General features: G+C 39.0%; 1 protein-coding gene across 1 annotated transcript in view; it reads left to right on the forward strand.

Annotated features, from left to right (window-relative positions):
- Positions 1-25,122, forward strand: part of asmt (acetylserotonin O-methyltransferase) — a 76,776-nt gene that overhangs the window by 9,071 nt on the left and 42,583 nt on the right. Inside the window, exons 2-4 of the mRNA XM_062068854.1 lie at positions 3,301-3,475; positions 10,962-11,091; positions 13,592-13,660. Of these exons, the coding sequence (XP_061924838.1) occupies positions 3,301-3,475; positions 10,962-11,091; positions 13,592-13,660 (374 nt within the window). The remainder of the gene's footprint in view (positions 1-3,300; positions 3,476-10,961; positions 11,092-13,591; positions 13,661-25,122) is intronic.

Here is a 25,122-nt window from a genome sequence, read left to right on the forward strand (position 1 = left end):
GCTTCCTTCTCCATAATGCAATGAACATGATTGCAACAGATTCACGAACACAGATGTCCAGAATACTGTGGAATTATGAAATGAAAACAGAGCTTTTTCGTATTGGCTTCAATGTGGAAGCCCGTGTTCCCCGGTCTACGTCACGCGCATACGTCATCCTCAGAGGCGTTTCGAACCGGAAGTTTAGCGGCAAATTTAAAATGTCACTTTATAAGTTAACCCGGCCGTATTGGCATGTGTTATAATGTTAAGATTTCATCATTGATATATAAACTATCAGACTGCGTGGTCGGTAGTAGTGGGTTTCAGTAGGCCTTTAAAAACTTGGTTTAATACCAACAAATTGTCTCTGAATGTAAAGAAGACCAAAATCATGCTCTTTAGCAATCGAAAAAGTAATATACCCATCAGGATTGTTATTGATGATACACCAATAGATTATGTTCAACAAAATTCATTCTTAGGAGTGGTAATAGATGAAAATATCTCATGGAAGCCTCATATAAGTTACTTGAGGACAACAGTTGCTAAATGTGTTGGAATGATGAGGAGATCATGTCATTTATTGAACACCAATGCTCTGCTGTTATTGTATCATTCATTTATTATGTCGTATTTAAATTATTGTGTTGAAGTCTGGGGAAATTGTTATAAATCCCATCTAGAGCCTTTAGTCACTCTGCAGAAAAAGGCCATTAGGATTGTGTCCAATGTTCACTACAGACATTCAAATCCACTATTCATGGAGTTAAAGCAACTTAAACTGCACGATGTAATCAACTTTAAAACTGCTCAAATTATGTTTAGGGCATCCCAAAACTCTCTACCATCCAATATACAGAACCTATTCCAGGATAGAGATGCTCACCATAGTTACAGTCTAAGAGGAAACAACAAATTATATTTGCCTAAATTTAGAACAACTTTAAAATCAATGTGCATTTCAGTGCGTGGAGTCAGTCTGTGGAACAACTTAGGGGACGAGTTAAAAACCTGTTCTAACATGATTCAATTTAAAAGACTGTTTAAAAAAGAAGTACGAGGAGGAAAGAGAGTGATGCCCTCAGCACAGAGCGATGGGAGAGAGGTGTATGGTCAGAGACTGTTTGGGCCTGTGTGTGTGTGTGTGTGTGTGTGTGTGTGTGTGTGTGTGTGTGTGTGTGTGTGTGTGTGTGTGTGTGTGTGTGTTTTGTCTCGTCTTGTCTTGTCTCAAAGTAACAGTGGTACTATTGTATTGTTAGTGTACAGGAGCTTTTCTTGTTTTTGTTTGTATAGTATTGTTCTTGTATTATATTGTTTATGTTAAATGTGGAATGAGTGAGAGGGGTTGGGATATTATAAGCATCTGCTTCATCCAACCCCTTTTCAAGCCTTGCATAAATGTCTCTGCCAAAATGTAAAAAAAAAAGAAAAAAAGGAAGTGTTTTGTTGTACTGTGCAGGTTTGAAATAAATACTTCAATTCAATTCAATACCTAAGTCGTACTAAAACATTTGGATAGATTGTTGAGCGCCGTGTGTAAATATTCTGTATTTTCATTGGAAAATATAAAATGTTGGTGTTGTTAACTTGAGTCATATTTGTCATGATCCGTGGTCCGGATCATGTTTTTGTGTTTTCTGTTAGTTTTGGACTCTTTTTAGTTCCTGTTTGTGACTTCTCTGAGTTTGGTTTGGTTGCCACGGTTACTTATTATTTTCACCTGGCTCTGATTAGTGTTCGCCCGCTCACCTGTTTCGCGAGCACTAATCAGAGGCATTATTTAAGCTTGCCTTTGCTAGTCAGTCGTTCTGGCGTCATTGTTTGCCTCATGCCTTGCCACGTAAGTCTTGTTAGTTTTCATGCCACAGTTCTCAGAGTATTGCTTGTCCACAGTCCGTGCTAAGTGTTAGCTTCTGTTTCCTGCGCTAAGTTTTGTGCTTTAGCTCCAAGTGCGATCAGCGCGTTGTGCCTTCGCCTTGTGTTCTTTTTTTGTTTGTACCTCTTTGAGTTTTGGGTAATTAAATCATGTTTTTACCTGCACGCCTTGTCCGGAGTAGTCCGTCTGCCTTCCTGGGAGAACGACCCCACATAAAGATGCGACCCCGCCGTGACAATATTGCAGTCTACACGTATCTCTTATGTATGACTGCCATCTACTGGTCACACTTATCATTTCAAATAAAATAGCTTCGAGGTCGGTAAGCACAACCAGAATTATTCCATACATTAGGCGCACTGTGGAGTTTTGAAAAAAGGGAAGGATTATAAGCACACCCTATAGTTCGAAAAATACAGTACCGGTATATTGTTATTGTTTAGAACAGTGTTTTTCAACCACTGTGCCGCGGCACACTATTGTGCCCTGAGATACAGTCTGGTGTGCCTAATTTCACCTATTTGGGTTAAAAATATTGTTTGCAAACCAGTAATTGTAGTCTACAAATGATGTGTTGTTGTTGAGTGTCGGTGTTGTCTAGAGCTCGGCAGAGTAACCGTGTAATACTCTTCCATAGCAGTAGGTGGCAGCCGGTGCTAATTGCTTTTTAGATGTCGGAAACAGCGGGAGGCAGCGTTCAGGTAAAATTGTGTCTAATGCTTAAACCAAAAAGAAACAAGAGGTGAGTGTCCCTAAGAAAAGGCATTGAAGCTAAGGGAAGGCTATGCAGAACAAAACTAAAACTGAACTGGCTACAAAGTAAACAAAAACATAATGCTGGACGACAGCAAAGACTTACTGCGGAGCAAAGACGGCGTCCACAGTGTACAACCGAACATGACATGACAATCAACAATGTCCCCACAAAGAAGGGTAAAAACAACTGAAATATTCTTGATTGCTAAAACAAAGTAGATGCGGGAAATGTCGTTCAAAGGAAGACATGAAACTGCTACAGGAAAATACCCCAAAAAAGAGAAAAAGCCACCAAAATAGGAGCGCAAGACAAGAACTAAAACACTACACACAGGAAAAAAGCAAAAAAGTCAAAATAAGTCAGGGTGTGATGTGACAGGTGGTGACAGTACACCTACTTTGAGACAAGAGCTATAGTGATGCATGCTTGGTTATGCTTTAAAGTCATATCCAACAATTGCGACAACAACTTTTTACTGTCAACTGAGTTTCATTTTTTAATGATTTCTGCTGGTGGTGTGCCTCCGCATTTGCCTTGGCTCAAAAAAGGTTGAAAAACACTGGTTTAGAAAATGAAAGCTATCAAAAGGGCCCCGAGTGGAACAAGCCCTGCTTTAGAACAATGCCTAAACATGAGCCCACGTGTCTGGCATTGATCTTCTACTTCTTGTGACCCTCTGGACCAGACGCTGTTCACGGCCTGCGAGCTGGGCGTGTTCGACGTGTTGCTGGCCGCGTCACGGCCTCTGTCTGCCGAGGAGATCAGTCGGGCAGTCGGCGCCAGTCTGGACGGCGCAGAGAGACTCCTCGCCGCCTGCAGTGGCCTCCAGCTGCTCGAGGCGCACCGGCATGACGGACGAGGTGAGCGCACTGTCATGGCTTTATTACGCCGGCACCTAAAGTTTTGCCATTTGCAGTATTTAGGGACATTGCTGTTTTCTCTCTAGAAGCATGAACTGGAATAATTTTGTACTAAAAGGAGCTATTGTTGTGAGTGAACGACGACACACAAGTTGAGCAGAAAGTACACAATTCATCACCCACAGACTAACTGCACAACAATCGCACATCGCTCACACAACTGCAGATGGTTACCGGCCTTATTTGAACCCATACGCTACCCGGGAATCGGTACCAGTACTCAACGGTTAGTAAATGTTGTTTGATAATAAAATTACGTTTTAAAAACTGGGCCAATTATGATAATAGGTGTCCAGTTGTCTCATTTGCAATGCAGTTGCACTACCAAGACACTAGATGGCAGTACTGTGTATAGGCTCTTCATGGTATGAATGTGTTATGTTGCGCCCTGCAAAGTGTTTGTACTGTAAACCGGCTGTTTAACTGTAACATTGATCCTAGTTGTATTTTTCATTAACAGGTGTTGAAATTGCCTTGTAAAAATTGCTAAAGCTAATAGTAGCGTGTGGTACAGCTCGGTTGGTAGAGCGGCCGTGCCAGCAACTTGAGGGTTCCGGGTTCGATCCCCGATTCCGCCATTCTAGTCACTACCATTGTGTCTTTGGGCAAGACACTCTACCCACACGCTCCCGGTGCCACCCGCACTGGTTTAAATGTAACTTAGATATTGGCTTTCACTACGTAAAAGCGCTTTGAGTCACTAGAGAAAAACGCTATATAAATATACTTCACTTCACTTCACTTCACTTCAAGCTAGCGCGTTTTGACAGAGTGGAGCCTCACTTTGCGTTTCAGCGTTTTTATACCAAGAATTCTTGCTTTATTGCTGTTAAAAATCGCATTATTATTTAGCGCAAACTTTTTTAATTGAGGGCCGCACGCTAAAAAATAAAAGCATTCAGGAGCTATTTTGATATTTTTCATTATCAAAACTATGAAGGCTCCTCTCAATTCTGGTGAAATGTTAAAGGCCCCGAGGACCCAAAAGGGTCCCAGTCATTAAAGTGTTAAAAAGTAGTCATATATTAATATTGTTTTACTTTCAACACTTAAATATCTGTGGATCAACTTCAGCTCTAAGTTGTTTGTTTTATTCCCTTTTTTGTCAAAAAAACCCCCAGAAAAGGTGTAATATTTTCCCTAATACATTTATTAAAATGGGATATTTGATGTGAATTATTTGGAACCTTAAATAAGTAAATAATTCACAATAGGTAAGTAATTCATTTGCTTTTGATTCTTTTTGTTGTTGTTGTAAATGACAGAAAAAATCTGATCCAAAAGGGTTTAACTCAAATAAGTGTTAAACATGTCAATATATATTGTTTTTACTTTCAAAGTTTACATCTCTAGATCTACTTCCAATCTATCTTTCAATTATAAGTTTTTATTGTTTTTTGAGCAGTGGCAGTTATAAAAGAAAAAAATAGCCTGCATGGCTTTGTGTTATTCATGTCAATATTGCAACTTTTTCTTTCATTACTTTTTTTATGTCTTTTTTGTAATTGACTGAATTCAGGACCTTTTTAATAAGACTCAGTTTTTATTGTCAGACAAAAATACTACAAATCATTTTCGAGATCATCTTTCATGTTTGCAATAATATACTGATATATTTATTGTAGTGTAGTGTTAGTTGTTTTAAATAAAAACATTAATAAAATTATAATTGTACAATTTACTGTTAGTTATACCCCATGACCAAATATTGACTTTAATTAAGATAATTATTATCGAAAAATCATACTATTTTTTTTGTTATTTACATTTTGGAAGTTACATTTTTCATCATTCCTGGTAGGAATCTTATGGAACAGGATCATTTTTACAAACTATTTAGATCATTATTTCAAATAAAAGATGAGTTAAAAATGATTCGTACATAGCGACGCAATTTTTACCTTTATGATAAACCGCCAAAAAAATACCTGATGGTTAGTATTACCGTTTCAAATTGTAATTATTGTAATTTTACCTCACTTTGGAAAAGTTACACCGGTACCGCTCTTTTCCTGGCGAAGCAGCTAGCGCACTAATCGCTATCTAGATTACATGCTAACCTGAATACAAGACACATTAACGTCTTGCCCCGTTACAAACTACCCCGTTTTGCCTTTGTGTACAGCTCCACTAATGGACATTGGAGTGTTACTTTCAAAGGCAAAATTAAAGTATTGCTAGAAACATAATTTTATATGGGACTTTATTGTATTATATGTATAGTACATGTTCCAAAAAGAAAAAAGCATAAAACACCACCAGAATTAGAGATATTACAAGTCACAGTGATGAAGCTTAGTGTTACGCTCATGACTTGGTGTAACTAAACATTACCCTATAAGATGAAGGCAATTGCATTTTATTGATATTTGAAATGTATTCAATGTTTATAAATGAATATTCAAATATACTAAATGTAAAAAAGGGAATAAATATTCAAAATAAGATCATTAAATGAAATCTAGTTTGGTTACGCCATCATGAGCGCAACACAAGGTTGTAAAAGTTTCAACTACAATTCTAAATAAGATGTCAAAAGCAAACTGAAATCAAATACACACAGCTTAAATATTGATCAATACCTATTTGAACTTAGTAATACATAAATATGATGATTTATCAAAATATAAAAGAAATATACCTGAACTCATGATGGTTACACCAAAAAGTAACGCTATGAATCGCGTTTTTCCAAGTTTTTGGGGCGTTTTTATGCTATTTCCAAGCATCTCCTTTTTACTATCGTTGATTTTAAATGGTCAAACTAATGCATATTATATATGCATGCCCTAGTAAACAAACAAAAAAAGTCATATTTATTTTGATTGTTACATTTTGAAGTACATTTGTGCAGGTGGGTGCGAATGTACCCATTACCAGAGCTGTACACCTTTAATAATAAACACTCTAATACTTTTATAAATTGAAAAAGAAGAAGATAAACACGGTAGAATAATATGTAATGTTATTACAAGTGTGTATATGTGTTTTGCTTATTCACTTATTTGTATTTGTCTTTTTTTAAATCAATCAATCAATGTTTATTTATAGAGCTCTAAATCACAAGTGTCTCAAAGGGCTGCACAAGCCACAACGACATCCTCGGTACAGAGCCCACATACGGGCAAGGAAAAACTCACCCCAGTGGGACGTCGGTGAATGACTATGAGAAACCTTGGAGAGGACCGCATATGTGGGTAACCCCCCCCCTCTAGGGGAGACCGAAAGCAATGGATGTCGAGTGGGTCTGACATAACATTGTGAAAGTCCAGTCCACAGTGGATCCAAAACATCAGCGAGAGTCCAGTCCATAGTGGGGCCAGCAGGAAACCATCCCGAGCGGAGACGGGTCAGCAGCGCAGAGATGTCCCCAACCGATGCACAGGCTAGTGGTCCACCCGGGGTCCCAACTCTGGACAGCCAGCACTTCATCCATGGCCACCGGACCTATGCAACTCCCCCTCGCAAGGGACAGGGGAGAAGAGGAGAGAAGAAAAGAAATGGCAGATCAACTGGTCTAAAAAAGGGGGGTCTATTTAAAGGCTAGATTATACAAATGAGTTTTAAGATGGGACTTAAATGCTTCTACTGAGGTAGCATCTCTAACTGTTACCGGGAGGGCATTCCATAGTACTGGAGCCCCAATAGAAAACGCTCTATAGCCCGCAGACTTTTTTTTGGCTCTGGGAATCACTAATAAGCCGGAGTTCTTTGAACGCAGATTTCTTGTCGGGACATATGGTACAATACAATCGGCGAGATAGGTTGGAGCTAAACCGTGTAGTATTTTATACGTAAGTAGTAAAACCTTAAAGTCGCATCTTAAGTGCACAGGAAGCCAGTGCAAGTGAGCCAGTATAGGCGTAATATGATCAAACTTTCTTGTTTTTGTCGAAAGTCTTGCAGCCGCATTTTGTACCAACTGTAATCTTTTAATGCTAGACATAGGGAGACCCGAAAATAATACGTTACAGTAATCGAGACGAGACGTAATGAACGCATGAATAATGATCTCAGCGTCGCTAGTGGACAAGATGGAACGAATTTTAGCGATATTACGGAGATGAAAGAAGGCCGTTTTAGTAACACTCTTAATGTGTGACTCAAACGAGAGAGTTGGGTCGAAGATAATACCCAGATTCTTTACCGAGTCGCCTTGTTTAATTGTTTGGTTGTCAAATGTTAAGGTGGTATTATTAAATAGATGTTGGTGTCTAGCAGGACCGATAATCAGCATTTCCGTTTTCTTAGCGTTGAGTTGCAAAAAGTTAGCGGACATCCATTGTTTAATTTCAATAAGACACGCCTCCAGCTGACTACAGTCCGGCGTGTTGGTCAGCTTTAGGGGCATGTAGAGTTGGGTGTCATCAGCATAACAGTGAAAGCTAACACCGTACTTGCGTATGATGTCACCCAGCGGCAGCATGTAAATACTAAAGAGTGCAGGGCCAAGAACCGAACCCTGGGGAACTCCGCACGTTACCTTGACATAGTCCGAGGTCACATTGTTATGGGAGACGCACTGCATCCTGTCAGTAAGATAAGAGTTAAACCAAGACAAGGCTAAGTCTGACATACCAATACGCGTTTTGATACGTTCTAATAAAATATTATGATCGACGGTATCGAAAGCGGCGCTAAGATCAAGAAGCAGCAACATAGATGAAGCATCAGAATCCATCGTTAGCAATAGATCATTAGTCATTTTTGCGAGGGCTGTCTCCGTAGAGTGATTTGCCCTGAAACCGGATTGAAAAGGTTCACAAAGATTGTTAGTCGCTAAGTGTTCATTTAGCTGCTGTGCTACAATTTTTTCGAGAATTTTGGAAATAAACGGAAGGTGGGAGACCGGTCGGTAGTTTACCATGAGGTCAGGATCGAGGTTAGGTCTTTTGAGCAGAGGATGAATAACCGCTTTTTTGAATGCTAGGGGAACAGTGCCGGAGGAAAGTGATAAGTTTATAATATTTAACACTGATGGACCTAATAATACAAACAGTTCCTTGATAAGTTTCCCAGGAAGTGGGTCAAGTAAACATGTTGTTTGTTTTATCCCACTTACACGCTGTAATAATTCCTCTAATGTTATTTCATCAAAAATAGAGAGACTATTTTGGAGGGCAGTGTCCGTCGTATATACAGTCGTATTTGTGTTAATAGAACCCAGTTGTAGCTGGGATGCGTTGTCTTTAATCTCCTTTCTAATGAGTTCAATTTTCTTATTAAAGAAATTCATAAAATCATCTGCCGAGTGGGTGGAGCTACTGGGAGGAGTCCCTTGTTGGGTTAGCGATGCTACTGTACTAAACAGAAATTTAGGATCGTTTAAAGGTGCCATATGTAGTAATGTGGCCAGAAATGGTACTGCAATCACAGTCAAAATTCTGTAGTCCCTTCCCTCTGAGGTGGCCAGATACGCAGCCGAATCCAGCTCCATGGACTGGGCTACATTAAGGAACTTCAAACTTCCACTGCCTCTTACTAGGGGTTGAGGTGCTGTGACCATAATAGCTGAATAGACAAGTGTCTTGTCAATAACAAATCTCTAACCAACACATTTTCAGGAAGAAGTACGTCATACCTGTGTACAATATCACAACAAATGGCAATCATATGGTTACTGTCAGTACTATCAGAAAACAAAGACTAAAACAAACTATAACCAACACTAGCAATGGTTATACTGGTGAAAATAAGTAGAGCATGCTTAGCAGCCTAATGTACGCCCAAAACTAAAGAGGAGACATTTTACCAAGGCATGCCTATAGGCTACTGTTTGAAACGTTTCAGATTGCCATATAACTTGGTACATGTAGTCCACAATATGCAAACACCAATGAGGAATTATTTTATCATGTGATTTGGCTGTCTCCATACGTTTCACATTGCCGTGATGACAGCCGTGCTAATGTTGGAACCCATTTCCTCAGCGTATCAGCATATTGAGAAGGAAATAGGCACTGACACTACCCATATCCACATAGGTTTTATTTGTCCAAAATATATTTTGCCCTGTCAGTTGGATGACACATCGACATACAGGCTAACTGGCATATATTTCCCCTGTTAGCCTATATGTCGATGTGTCATTGACCGAGCTAGCATGCTAAGCATTGGTTAGGACAAGACCATAGACTGTATTGGACAATATAGTTTACATACCAAATGTCAATTTCCATTTATTACAAGTAACAAGAAAACGTAAATGCCTGACTTAGCTATCAAGGAGGAAATTAGCAAGTTTGGCGTCAGATGAAAAATCTTCTCCACCTTCAATGGTCTCCATCTTTCAAAAGGCATCCCCCCATACAATTCCTGGTTTTGTTCCTGGCTTTTTCATGAGTAAGTTGAGAATGGTAACGAGACCTTTTAGATGTACTAAGGTCTAACATGTTTAGTAACTTTACCAGTGGCAGTAGCCAGACGACCTGGATGTCACACACTCACAGACATTGTAATTAGTCAAATGGTGGAGAGCGGGGCATCGAAATGAAAACAATAACAAGATTTCAGGGCTGTAAATCTACATTTTGAAATGCGCGTATCCCGGTTGAACAACTGTTATCAGTTATAGAGATTGTGGAGGTTTCTTTCCTCCGGGTTCCTCGGACCACCAATCACTGACATGACAGCTACTTTTCAGGGTTTAGAACACTGTTTTATTTTTCACTACAGTCTTTTTTTCTGCCTCTCTCTCTCGCTCGCTCGCGCTCCAGCTCCACCTCCACCTCCACCTCCACCTCCAACTCCTCCCTCCTCCCCGGCCGCTACCTTTTAACAGAGCGACAGGTGAGTAGATAAGCAGGCCCAGGTGAGCCATCTACGCACCTGTCGCTGATCTCGCAGCCGGTCCTGGCACACCCCGCTTCGTTGCAGGTCTGCAGGCCACGCCTCCCTCCACAGAGATATTGGAAAAGAACATGATTTATTAATGCATTTTGACATATCAAGGCCATTTAATGATGACTTGACATTTAATTATTACATATGGCTCCTTTAAAAAAAAATGGTTAAGTTTTCAGTGTGTGTTGAAGTACTTTTGAGCACATGATTCAACAATACTAATACAATTGTTGTTTATTTCGAACATGCATCCAATTACATGATACATCACAGTTTCTAGGTTCTCTTTTCATCATGCCCCTTTTCCATTTCAAAGCAATTGCTATGTTTTTTTTAATTTCTATATTTTACTGCATTGTAACAGTCGACCACAGAGCCTTGAAACGAATAAATAAAAAGCACATAATGTCCTAAAATTTCGTGACTTAGTGGAGTAATAAGGATGTCAAGATGACCACTTGAGTCCTTCTGCACATTTCCTGTCTTCTCTCTCGTTCCTCATGTCTCGTCGTGAAAGGTCAAGTCGTGTTGTAACACCCGCAGGAGCTCATTCTCAGTCTCCTCTCACGCCATTGTCTGTCAGTGTCCTACAGTAACACCGAGCAGGCCAGCCTCTACCTGACGCGCTCCGGTCCCGCCACCCTCTACCATTCCATCCAGTACAGCTCCAGAACCATCTACCTGTGCTGGCACTACCTGACTGATGCCGTCAGGTCAGTCAACTTAAAGGGGAAATACTATTTTCTGTGCTTATTCTGCTGACATTCATTAAGAATGTTCATTCATGGATATTACAATAAGTTCCGAACTACTTTTTTCCTACACTTTGAACCCCGCGGATTATAAGACAGAGCGGCTAATTTAATGATTTTTCTTCGCTGGTGGCTATAACAAATATTATTTTATACAAACCCCGTTTCCATATGAGTTGGGAAATTGTGTTAGATGTAAATATAAACGGAATACAATGATTTGCAAATCCTTTTCAAGCCATATTCAATTGAATGCACTACAAAGACAAGATATTTGATGTTCAAACTCATAAACTTTTTTTTTTTTCTGCAATTAATAATTAACTTAGAATTTCATGGCTGCAACACGTGCCAAAGTAGTAGGGAAAAGGCATGTTCACCACTGTGTTACATGGCCTTTCCTTTTAACAACACTCAGTAAACGTTTGGGAACTGAGGAGACACATTTTTGAAGCTTCTCAGGTGGAATTCTTTCCCATTCTTGCTTGATGTACAGCTTAAGTTGTTCAACAGTCCGGGGGTCTCCCTTCTGCTATTTTAGGTGCCACACATTTTCAATGGGAGACAGGTCTGGACTACAGGCAGGCCAGTCTAGTACCCGCACTCTTTTACTATGAAGCCACGTTGATGTAACACGTGGCTTGGCATTGTCTTGCTGAAATAAGCAGGGGCGTCCATGGTAACGTTGCTTGGATGGCAACATATGTTGCTCCAAAACCTGTATGTACCTTTCAGCATTAATGGTGCCTTCACAGATGTGTAAGTTACCCATGCCTTGGGCACTAATACACCCCCATACCATCACACATGCTGGCTTTTACACTTTGCGCCTAGAACAATCCGAATGGTTCTTTTCTTCTTGGTTCCGGAGGACACGACGTCCACAGTTTTCAAAAAACAGTTGAAATGTGGACTCGTCAGACCACAGAAAACTTTTCCACTTTGCATCAGTCCATCTTAGATGAGCTCGGGCCCAGCAAAGCCGACGGCATTTCTGGGTGTTGTTGATAAATGGCTTTAGCTTTGCATAGTAGAGTTTTAACTTGCACTTACAGATGTAGCGACCAACTGTAGTTACTGACAGTGGTTTTCTGAAGTGTTCCTTAGCCCATGTGGTGATATCCTTTACACACTGATGTCGCTTTTTGATGCAGTACCGCCTGAGGGATCCAAGGTGCGTAATATCATCGCTTACGTGCAGTGATTTCTCCAGATTCTCTGAACCTTTTGATGATATTACAGACCGTAGATGGTGAAATCCCTAAATTCCTTGCAATAGCTGGTTGAGAAAGGTTTTTCTTAAACTGTTCAACAATTTGCTCACGCATTTGTTGACAAAGTGGTGACCCTCGCCCCATCCTTGTTTGTGAATGACTGAGCATTTCATGGAAGCTGCTTTTATACCCAATCATGGCACCCACCTGTTCCCAATCAGCCTGTTCACCTGTGGGATGTTCCAAATAAGTGTTTGATGAGCATTCCTCAACTTTCTCAAGTCTTTTTTGCCACTTGTGCCAGCTTTTTTGAAACATGTTGCAGGCATCAAATTTCAAATGAGCTAATATTTGCAAAAAATAACAACGTTTTACAGTTCAAACATTAAATATCTTGTCTTTGCAGTCTATTCAATTGAATATAAGGATTTGTAAATCATTGTGTGGATGTTGCGTCCTTGCAGTCCCACTGTCAGACACGGCACAGCCAAGCGTGCAGGTTTTAACAAGGTTTTAATAATAATGTTTTCACAAAAGTTTTTTCTCCAGTAGAACGTGACTTTTCAGTCACGTCCGTATCCTCTCTTCCCTCCTGCTCCTGGCCGCTTACTGTTAAAGACAACAGATGATTAGATTAACACGTACCACCTGTGAAATCTAATCACCTGACAGCTGTGTCTCGCCGTCAGCACTGCCACGCCCCCCCGTCTGATGGTGATCTGTCCTCAGCACCATGGACAGAGGCGGTGACCTTTACTCCTGCAGACAGCGCTGGCCACATCTCCCTCCACACATTGTATTCTGTTTTTATTTGCCATTTACACAACATGACAACTTCACTGGTTTTGGGTTTTGTAATTGATCTCCCTTTTTTGCACTTTGCGATGCTTTATTCTCTTTTGCTAGCCTTTTGTCAATCTAATTCTATTACCTATGAAAGATTTGTATTTTCATTTTCATTTTGAAATGAAAACCAAGTTCACACACCGTTTGTTTGAAACAGAAAGTGCGATACAAATATGTCCGACATAACATAGCGAATAATCGTGATTAACAATCGTGATTTCAATACTTATGAAAATAACTGATGATTATTTTGGCCATAATTGTGCAGACCTTGCCAAATGTGTGTTCAGTGTTGACATGAATGCAACATGGATGTTGCAATAGGAGCCAGAAGTAGACTCACACGATGATGTTTTAGTATCAAGTTTTATAAAACAAAACATGTATTTTGTGTGTTTTAGGGACGGAAGAAACCAATACGAGAAAGCCTTTGGTGTCAGCTCGGAGGACTTATTCGAGGCGCTCTACAGGTAACAATCTTTGATGAAGATGCACAGACAATATTTGATTTACCTCCATTGACGCCTGATGGCGCTCATACAGCAGAATACGTGTCTTCAGGATTCACTGCTGTCCGGGTGGATTATTATCTTTATCATGGAGGCCAAACATTCCACATATTGGCCCTGATGTCCAACTTTTACTTGTTTACAACCCAGTTGCTATGATTACGATATGTTGTATTAATTATTATTGTAGTGACGTTTCACACTTGCAACAAGAATTGTATTTGATCACTCAGGAGTGCAATCACTTTTGTTGCCAAGTACATTAGTGGTTGCGTTATTAGCAAGTGTACAAGCTGTACACTGACTTCTTTACATTTAGTCAAATGTCACTGAGTCTTAAAGAGCCCAATGAACAACTAAATAAGATTAGGGATGGGTAACTTTCACATGAATCCATACCGGTACTCAACAGGACCAGTTTTCGGTATTTTTGTGGTTCATGTGTGTATATATATATATATATATATATATATATATATATATATATATATATATATATATATATATATATATATATATATATATATATATATATATATATATATATATATATATATATATATATATATATATATATATATATATATATATATATATACACACTACCGTTCAAAAGTTTGGGGTCACCCAAACAATTTAGTGGAATAGCCTTCATTTCTAAGAACAAGAATAGACTGTCGAGTTTCAGATGAAAGTTCTCTTTTTCTGGCCATTTTGAGCGTTTAATTGACCCCACAAATGTGATGCTCCAGAAACTCAATCTGCTCAAAGGAAGGTCAGTTTTGTAGCTTCTGTAACGAGCTAAGCTGTTTTCAGATGTGTGAACATGATTGCACAAGGGTTTTCTAATCATCAATTAGCCTTCTGAGCCAATGAGCAAACACATTGTACCATTAGAACACTGGAGTGATAGTTGCTGGAAATGGGCCTGTATACACCTATGTAGATATTGCACCAAAAACCAGACATTTGCAGCTAGAATAGTCATTTAGCACATTAGCAATGTATAGAGTGTATTTCTTTAAAGTTAAGACTAGTTTAAAGTTATCTTCATTGAAAAGTACAGTGCTTTTCCTTCAAAAACAAGGACATTTCAGTGTGACCCCAAACTTTTGAACGGTAGTGTATGCATATATTTATATACATACATACATACATACATACATACATACATACATACATACGTGTATATATATATACATATATATATATATGTATATATACATATATATACAGTATACGTATATATACAGTATACGTATATATATATATATATATATATATATATATATATATATATATATATATATATATATATATATATATATATATATATATATATATATATATATATATATATATACGTATATATATATTTATATATATATATATACGTATATATATATTTATATATATATATATACGTATATATATATTTATATATATATATATATATACGTATATATATATATATATATATATATATATATATATATATATATATATATATATATATATATATATATGTATGTGTATATATATATATATATATATATATATGTATGTATGTATGTGTGGGAAAAAAATCACAAGACTATTTCATCTCTATAGGCCTGTTTCATGTGGGGTTTCCTCAATCATCAGGAGATTTATGTATATATATCTATATATATATAGATATATATATATATATATATACACATACATGTATACATGATTATTTTCAGGTGAATAAACTCATGTCTGTGCTATTCTAGAGAGAATAGCATAAAACACACACTGTAAAGAAAGTGGAACTTGGCCAGGTTGTTATCTATGTGCATTTATTTTTTTTCCCCAATTGAACTCAATCTGAAGCAGAAGGAGACCTAAAAAAACAAAAAAAAACGAGTATACAAATTGGATGCGGCGAGCAAAAAGCAGCGAGGTGGAAAACAGGATCAAAAGATCTCATTTAGACAAAAGCACAAATGTGGATGTCTTTTGGCCTCGCTGACGTTGTGTGGCACAACCCTGCACCTCCTGCCCCTACACACACACACACACACACACACACACACACACACACACACACACACACACACACACACACACACACACCAAACGAGGGTCAGAGGAGGATGCAATATGGGGGAGTAAAGCCAACAAATGAGACCCAAAGTGAGGAGGATGAATCAGTTTCTCAATGACCTTCTTTCATGCAAGCTTTGTGGCTTTCTTGTTGTGAAATATACAGTCGCGGTCAAAAGTTTACATACACTTGTAAAGAACATAATGTCATGGCTGTCTTGAGTTTACAATCATTTCTACAACTCTTATTTTTTTGTGATGTAGTGATTGGAGCACATACTTGTTGCTCACAAAAAACATTCATGAAGTTTGCTTCTTTTATGAATTTATTATGGGTCTACTAAAAATGTGAGCAAATGTGCTGGGTCAAAAGTATACATACAGCAATGTTAATACTTGCTTACATGTCCCTTGGCGAGTTTCACTTTTGGTAGCCATCCACAAGCTTCTGCTTGAATTTTTGGAGGTAATCCTCCGTTTTCATTGTCCCATTTACTCTCTGTAAAGCACCAGTTCCATTGGCAGCAAAACAGGCCCAGAGCATAATACTAACACCACCATGCTTGACGGTAGTCATGGTGTTCCTGTGATTACAGGCCTAACCTTTTCTCCTCCAAACATATTGCTGGGTATTGTGGCCAAACAGCTCAATTTTTGTTTCATCTGACCACAGAACTTTCCTCCAGAAGGTCTTATCTTTGTCCATGTGATCAGCAGCAAAGTTTAGACAAGCCTTAAGGTGTGGCTTCTGGAGCAAGGGCTTCCTTCTTGCATGGTAGCCTCTCAGTCCATGGCGATGCAAAATACGCTTGACTGTGGACACTAGAACACAGCTTCCAATTCATTGCAGACCTGCTTTTTGGTGGTTCTCGGTTGACTCTTGATAATCCTGACCAATTTTGTCTCAGCAGCAGGTGATAGCTTGCTTTTTTTTCCTGATCGTGGCAGTGACAAAACTGTGCCATGCACTTTATACTTGAACAATTGTCTGCACAGCTGCTTTGAAATGGCTCCAAGTGACTTTCCTGACTTGTTCAAGTCAATGATTCGTTTTTTCCGATCTGTGCTGAGTTCCTTTGACTTTCCCATTGTCGTGTTTGTAACCAAATAAGAGTTGTAGAAATTATTGGAAACTCAAGACAGCATGACATTATGTTCTTTACAAGTGTATGTAAACTTTTGACCATGACTGTGTATATATATATATATGTATATGTGTATATATATGTATATGTATGTATATGTGTATATATATGTATATGTATGTATATATATATGTATATATGTATATATGTATATGTATATATATATATATGTATGTGTATATATATATATATGTGTATATGTATATATATATGTATATGTATATATATATATGTGTATATATATATATATGTATATATATATATATATATATATGTATATATGTATATATATATATATATGTATATATGTATATATATATATATATGTATATATGTATATATATATATATATATACATATATACATATATATATATATATATATATATATATATATATATATATATATATATATATATATATATATATATATATATATATATATATATATATATATATATATATATATATAATCCTGATTTCTTACACTTCTAAGTGTCTTTTGCAAGTATTATATCGTAGACTTTGCATGCAGTTACAATTCCGAAACGTCAGATGGCAGTAGTGTTTAGACTAAGCTGTCTTAACAAAGCAAAGAGACTAAAATTGATGCTTAACAATTTATTCTTTAAAAAAGGAGTAAATACACACAACGGCAATACCAGCGCTGGAAAGGACCAAGCTGTCTAAAGTCTGGAGCATTCTCAGAAAATAGTCGCTCTCCACATAGGCTTTAATTCATCTTGCTGCTCTGGTTTGGCAGAGATTGAAACCGAAAGTTAACCTGACAGGTGTGTTGGACAAACACACACATCTGTCCACTTTACCTTTGTCTCGTTCCTGGTACCTTTTCTTCTGTGTGAATGTTGTCTGTCTATCTGTGTTGGCCCTGCGATGAGGTAGCAACTTGTCCAGGGTGTACCCCGCCTTCTGCCCGAATGCAGCTGAGATAGGCTCCAGCACCTCCCGCGACCCCGAAAGGGACAAGCGGTAGAAAATGGATGGATGGATGGGTGTGTATATTTTCAGATACAGAAAACACATTGTGTTTATCTTCTTCGAACAAAACCAAAGCCAGTAACTTCTAAGGCGTTACATTTTGCCCAAAAGTGGGAAAATATTACCCTGACTGTATTGTACTGACTACTCTGCAGCAGTTTTATTGTAACGTGCATCTTAGTTGTACTTACATGTCATTGAAATTGCCATGTAAAATCGCTAATGCTAATCAGTAGCCTGTGTCAGGTTCAAACACTGATGACATCTATTAAACAAGACAAGAAGCAAGGAATTAAACAGAGACAGAATTAAATTTGGCTCAATGAGGAGAAACGCGTACACCTGTACCCTTGTATAGTATCACCACGCTCTGACGAAAGATTGTACGCCTCTTTTATTTGGACTTTCCCTGATTACATGGCAACAGCTGTTTCTAAGGGAAGGGGGGTCGTAAACAGCCATCACCTTTGATTACAAACAGTTCAAAGAAAAGGTCGTAAAACAGTTCAATCAATCAATCAATCAATGTTTATTTATATAGCCCTAAATCACAAGTGTCTCAAAGGGCTGTACAAGCCACAACGACATCCTCGGTGTCGAGTGGGTCTGACATAATATTGTGAAAGTCCAACACATCAGCGAAAGTCCAGTCCATGGTGGGGCCAGCGGGAACCATCCCGAGCGGAGTTCAAAGAAATGGTCGCTTGGAGGGGAGTCTGGTCCTGCTTCCTCTCCGCTTTGTAGTTCTCGGGTCAAGACAAAATATTTCTGTGAATTATGTTGCATCGACCAGCTTTTCCTCCCAGGGAATCTAAGTTACTGGTCAATCCCAAGTTCTTTCGATGACATATATGCTGAGTAAGAAGGACCATCAAGACAGAATAGGAATATTATGAAGTTTTACTGAAATTTCAGGAGATCAGCTTAATCAATACATTCATATCGGCTACTCTAGTTGATCTGACATTCAAACGGAAGAGCCCACTTCTTGCACACAAAGAAAGCCCCCACGTCTCCCTCTGCAACACTGATAAGGAAAGACGTGGAGGTTGTATTCACGTTCCGATGGTTTAAGACACTAAACAGACCTCTGAAGACAAGAGAAACTGGTAGAATATACAAAGGAAAAGTACTAGCTGCTCCAAACATGGCTATAAACAGAGAAAGAACTCTTAAATATATATGCATTCTCCACAATTACAATACATCAAAGAAACAGAACACCTTCATGTTGCTTCCCATCCTACAAAGTGGAGTTTTACAAGCCTTCTTCTTGGTAGGATCAAAGACAGCTTTTGTCTTCCCGCCGGGCGAGCTGAACTCAATGTAACACAAAGTTTCGTGATAACTTAGATACAATTATTCTGACACCTCTATGGCAAATACAATGTAAATTAGCATCCAGCTAGCACGTTTTGAGAACAATTGGGCTTTTACATAATTTTTGGTGAATCGATGGGTGCCTGTACAAGTAGCGGACTGGGTATCCTTCCCGAAATAATAATAATAATAATAGATTTTATTTGTAAAAAGCTCTTTACATTGAGTAAACAACCTCAAAGTGCTACAGTGTATTCAAAAAAATAAATAAAATAAAATAAAAATAAAAAGATAAAGATAATAAAACAATATATATATAAAAATAAAAACTAGAACAGCCAAATAGCTAAAACTAGTATGCATATATCTTTTTTTTTTTTTTTTTGTCCTGCCCAGCTTCTCAGGCAAATCATATAGCAGATGTAGATGCCCATATTGGCTGTTCAGATTTACTTTACAAAAGAGAAGTGTAGGATACTTCTCTTGTTGCCTTATTTGTATTTTGACTTTATTAAATGTATTTATATTATCATTTGGTGCAGCCGGGCCGGAGCAGGAGGGATAGAAAGAGAGAAAAAGGAAGACAGAGGGGGGAATTGTGGGGACAAGAGGGGGATTAGACAGAGAGACAAAAACAACAACAGCAAACACAACAACAACAACAACAGAGCAACATCAGCAAATACGACATGTACAAATATGATGGTAAAAGTAATAGCAAATAAGCAGTTAGCGAAAATAATACAGAAATGACAATGAGCATTATTACACTGAAAATGGAGCAATATGAATACCAATAGAAATAGTGCTATTGATAATAAACAATACCAATACTTTTCCTTTATTATCAACAATACAATTGTTCAAATGCAACAATACATATACGTAATGATAACTTGCATATTTCTTAAAAAAAAGGCTTTTTTAAAAAGAAGGGTTTTTAAGCCTTTTTTTTAAAGCATCCACAGTCTGTGGTGCCCTCAGGTGGTCAGGGAGAGCGTTCCACAGCCTGGGAGCGGCGTAGCAGAAAGCCCGGTCTTCCATTGTTCGTAGCTTTGTCCTCCGAGGTTGGAGGAGGTTAGCCTGTCCGGAGCGGAGGTGTCGTGTGGAGGATTTGGGGGTGAGTATTTCTTTGAGGTAGAGGGGGGCATTTCCATGGAGGCACTGGTGGGTTAGTAGGGAGACTTTGAATTCAATCCTGAGTGGAACAGGAAGCCAGTGAATTAAGATCTTTGCAGAAAAGTAGGGGGTGTGCTCACTTTGCTGCGAGTGCGTTCGTACGCGTTCATTAATTGCATGATTGCCAGCATGCCGAGCGTCTGATTATCTCACAGAAATGATGCCATTGAAAAAGCTGCATGCCGTCTGAGAGTAGTCTAAACAAATTGGAATCGGTCCTTGACAAGATGCATTTGTCAACCACCGCCTAATTGATAGAAGAGTAAACACGGACACCTGCTCTCCATGCCGGAAGTTGTTTGTCCGTGTTGATTCCCCCCGAGGATGCGGGGAGGAAATGAGCGGTGGGAACAGCGAGGGGAGTCATTGAGAGCTTTGTTGGGAGCAGCATGACTCAGACTCTTGTTTACTGCGTGCCATTTAACCAGCCGCATAATGCACCTGAATCATTTACAGCTAAGTCTGGAAGAGGACTCCAGTCCCAACACTCTAAAAAAAGAGCACAGATTGGACTCCTTTGGAGATTAGGAACACGTCCAGGATTGGGAACATTAAAGACTTGCTTTAATATTCATCACTCAACCATTTTGCCTAACGAGACTGATGCTTTTCTAACTGGGATTAAAGTAATTAGATGTAGTGTTGTGTTGTGTTGCACTCCATCATCATCATCATCATCGGCAGTCACTCGAACGATGATGTAGGGGTGTATCCCTTTATGGAGGATGCCTGTGCGTGACTTTGTTTTACGTGGGGAGACTGGTGCACAGACAGTCACCACACCATCCTTGACAGAATCGGATCAGGGTCCAGTGGCATGGAGTCCAAGACGACTGGGGACCCTTTTCTGCTGCAGCCTTCTTCCACCATCGCAGCCGTTGTGGTAGTTCTTAAATCTACCGTCTTCCGCCTGCTTCGCCGTTGAGGTCTTCACCGTATCCCCGGCTAGGGGGCAGTCAGGTACTAGGCCTTTGCCAAGGGCCACCTGGGGTAACAGTAGTAAAGGGGTTAACCTCCTAGTGCCCCAAGACCCCATAGAGGAGCCTCCACTGCCGGATGCACTTTAACGCCATGCCCAGGACACTGTATTGCACTAAGACATGAAGAAACATGTACAGAATGTATGCAATCATCACGACCCCACCCTGCTTCTTTAGTTCTAAAACAGTCTAAAAAGATGAGAGGTGACTAGAAATGAAGTTGAACCGTTTATTCTAGAAGAAAAGAGTATGTACAAACAATTGTCATACCAGAGATTGAGGGAGGGAACCGATCTGTTTAATATAGTTGCCCGTCTCTCATGCTTTTGTCCACCTCAAAACTGAAAGTTAACTTAATGTGTGTGTGTGCATTCTCCTCCACTCTTACTCCAGGCTGGTACTTTCCCCTAAACTGCCAAGATACGTGCGGCGGTGGGGGCGTGGTTATGGGCGTGGTCACCATGACGTCGTCAAATAATTAGCCATGATTTTCTTTAAAAAGGCTCAAAAAAATGTATACATCCATTTAAAACAAATGTGTTACTATGAATTACAAACCCCGTTTCCATATGAGTTGGGAAATTGTGTTAGATGTAAATATAAACGGAATACAATGATTTGCAAATTATTTTCAACCCATATTCAATTGAATGCACTACAAAGACAACATATTTGATGATCAAACTCAAAAACTTTTTCTATTTTTTGCAAATAATAATTAACTTAGAATTTCATGGCTGCAACACGTGCCAAAGTAGTTGGGAAAGGGCATGTTCACCACTGTGTTACATGGCCTTTCCTTTTAACAACACTCAGTAAAGGTTTGGGAACTGAGGAGACACATTTTTGAAGCTTCTCCGGTGGAATTCTTTCCCATTCTTGCTTGATGTACAGCTTAAGTTGTTCAACAGTCCGGGGGTCTCCGTTGTTCTATTTTAGGCTTCATAATGCGCCACACATTTTCAATGGGAGACAGGTCTGGACTGCAGGCAGGCCAGTCTAGTACCCGCACTCTTTTACTATGAAGCCACGTTGATGTAACACGTGGCTTGGCATTGTCTTGATGAAATAAGCAGGGGCGCCCATGGTAACGTTGCTTGGATGGCAACATATGTTGCTCCAAAACCTGTATGTACCTTTCAGCATTAATGGTGCCTTCACAGATGTGTAAGTTACCCATGTCTTGGGCACTAATACACCCCCATACCATCACAGATGCTGGCTTTTCGACTTTGCGCCTATAACAATCCGGATGGTTCTTTTCCTCTTTGGTCCGGAGGACACGACGTCCACAGTTTCCAAAAACTATTTGTAATGTGGACTCGTCAGACCACAGAACACTTTTCCACTTTGCATCAGTCCATATTAGATGAGCTCAGGCCCAGCGAAGCCGACGGCATTTCTGGGTGTTGTTGATAAACGGTTTTCGCCTTGCATAAGAGAGTTTTAACTTGCACTTACAGATGTAGCGACCAACTGTAGTTACTGACAGTGGGTTTCTGAAGTGTCCCTGAGCACATGTGGTGATATCCTTTACATACTGATGTCGCTTGTTGATGCCGTACAGCCTGAGGGATGGAAGGTCACGGGCTTAGCTGCTTACGTGCAGTGATTTCTCCAGATTCTCTGAACCCTTTGATGATATTACGGAGCGTAGATGGTGAAATCCCTAATTTCTTTGCAATAGCTGGTTGAGAAAGGTTTTTCTTAAACTGTTCAACAATTTGCTCACGCGTTTGTCGACAAAGTGGTGACCCTCGCCCCATCCTTGTTTGTGAATGACTGAGCATTTCATGGAATCTACTTTTATACCCAACCATGGCACCCACCTGTTCCCAATTTGCCTGTTCACCTGTGGGATGTTCCAAATAAGTGTTTGATGAGCATTCCTCAACTTTATCAGTATTTATTGCCACCTTTCCCAACTTCTTTGTCACGTGTTGCTGGCATCAAATTCTAAAGTTAATGATTATTTGCAAAAAAAAATGTTCATCAGTTTGAACATCAAATATGTTGTCTTTGTAGCATATTCAACTGAAATGGGTTGAAAATGATTTGCAAATCATTGTATTCCGTTTATATTTACATCTAACACAATTTCCCAACTCATATGGAAACGGGGTTTGTATTATTACCATATATATTTGTTATCAATTTTCCATATATCCATTTTTGTACTTTGTTGAGATTTTTCCAAGTGTTTCCAGACCTTTTAATGAGTTAAAAACATTTTTTAAAGAACTAGCAACAAATCGAGCATCTTCTTCTGGTGTTATTACAGACTGTAGTCGTGTTTAGAGACTCTTGACTTCTGTCCCTCGATGTCCTTGATGAAAAGTGTTGCGTCGACCAGCTCTTCCTCCTAGGGAATCTAAGTTACTGGTCAATCCCAAGGTCTTTTGATGACATATATGCTGAGTAAGAAGGACCATCAAGACAGAATAGGAATATTATCAAGTTTTACTTACATTTCAGGAGCTCAGCCCACACCAATACATTCATATCGGCTACTCTAGTTGATCTGACATTCAAACGGAAAAAAACTACTCTTTAAAGAAGAAAGCAGCCCCCCTTCCCCACAGAAAAGGGATGCCTCTCCCTCTTTCAACACTGATAAGGCAAAAGTGGGGGATGTATTCACATTCCAATGGCTAAGACACTAAACAGACCTATGAAGACAAAGAGAAACTGGTAGAATATACAAAGGAAAAGTACTAGCTGCTCTAAACATGGCTATGAATAAAGAAAGAACTTTTAAACATATATGCATTCTCCACAACAGCTAGCTGTAGCAAGCATGAGGTCACACTTGTTTGTCGCTGCTGCTCCAGTTGGACTTTCTCTTCTTAAAAGCTGCCACTGTCCTATTAATATTTGCACATTTTGTAGATGGCTGTCCGCGGGTATATCTGTAATATTAATAAACATCACATCCACATCACAGACATGCTGACAATGCTCCAGACTATGGCGTGCTTTTTGTTTACATCCGGTTTCGGCGGCACTGTTTTCGGTAATCAAAGTCTTTTTTCGGTGGTCGAATTTTCAGCACATCACTTGTCAATAGTGCACAAATAATAGGCAATATATATATAAATTCATATTGTAACGACCAGCTAGTGTTAATGTTTTATGTTCGTGTGGTTTGTCAGTTTTTCCCATGATCGTAAACACACTGTCCGTGTCTGAAAGGTGATTGGCGGAGAACGAGGAAGTGTTGTTTCGTGTCGGGTAAGCGAAGACTCAAAGAGACGCAAGTGTTTGCATGGAAGGTAAAACCTGTTGCAATTGTGCCATTTGTTGTCATAAGTTTGGTAATACAAGTTAAGAATAGCATCAGACGATGAGATTTCTTCTGGGGGCTACAATATACTATGTTACATTTGTTTTCAAGTAAAAAGAAAACAAACTTATTTTCAAGGTGTTGCGGCCACAGAAAATTGGGTGGCGGTGTGCCACATTCAATGACATTAAGGGGAAACCCTGTGCTTCATGTCACCGTTAAACAAGAGATTATGATAAATGTGTTTGAGAGCTCATCTTTTCTAGCAAAACGAAGGCCAATTCTACGGCATTTTGCTCTGCTTAAAGGTGGGAAATATTCCTCTAACAATACATTGCTATTTGGGAATGGATGGAAACAATCACGAAAAAAACAACAGTATACAGACCTACTACTCCAAACTAGATTTATATGTCCCTGGAATTCCAGAAAAACAGAACTTGCAGAA

Source organism: Entelurus aequoreus, linkage group LG14 (assembly GCF_033978785.1).
Source record: "Entelurus aequoreus isolate RoL-2023_Sb linkage group LG14, RoL_Eaeq_v1.1, whole genome shotgun sequence".
Lineage (NCBI taxonomy): Eukaryota > Metazoa > Chordata > Actinopteri > Syngnathiformes > Syngnathidae > Entelurus > Entelurus aequoreus.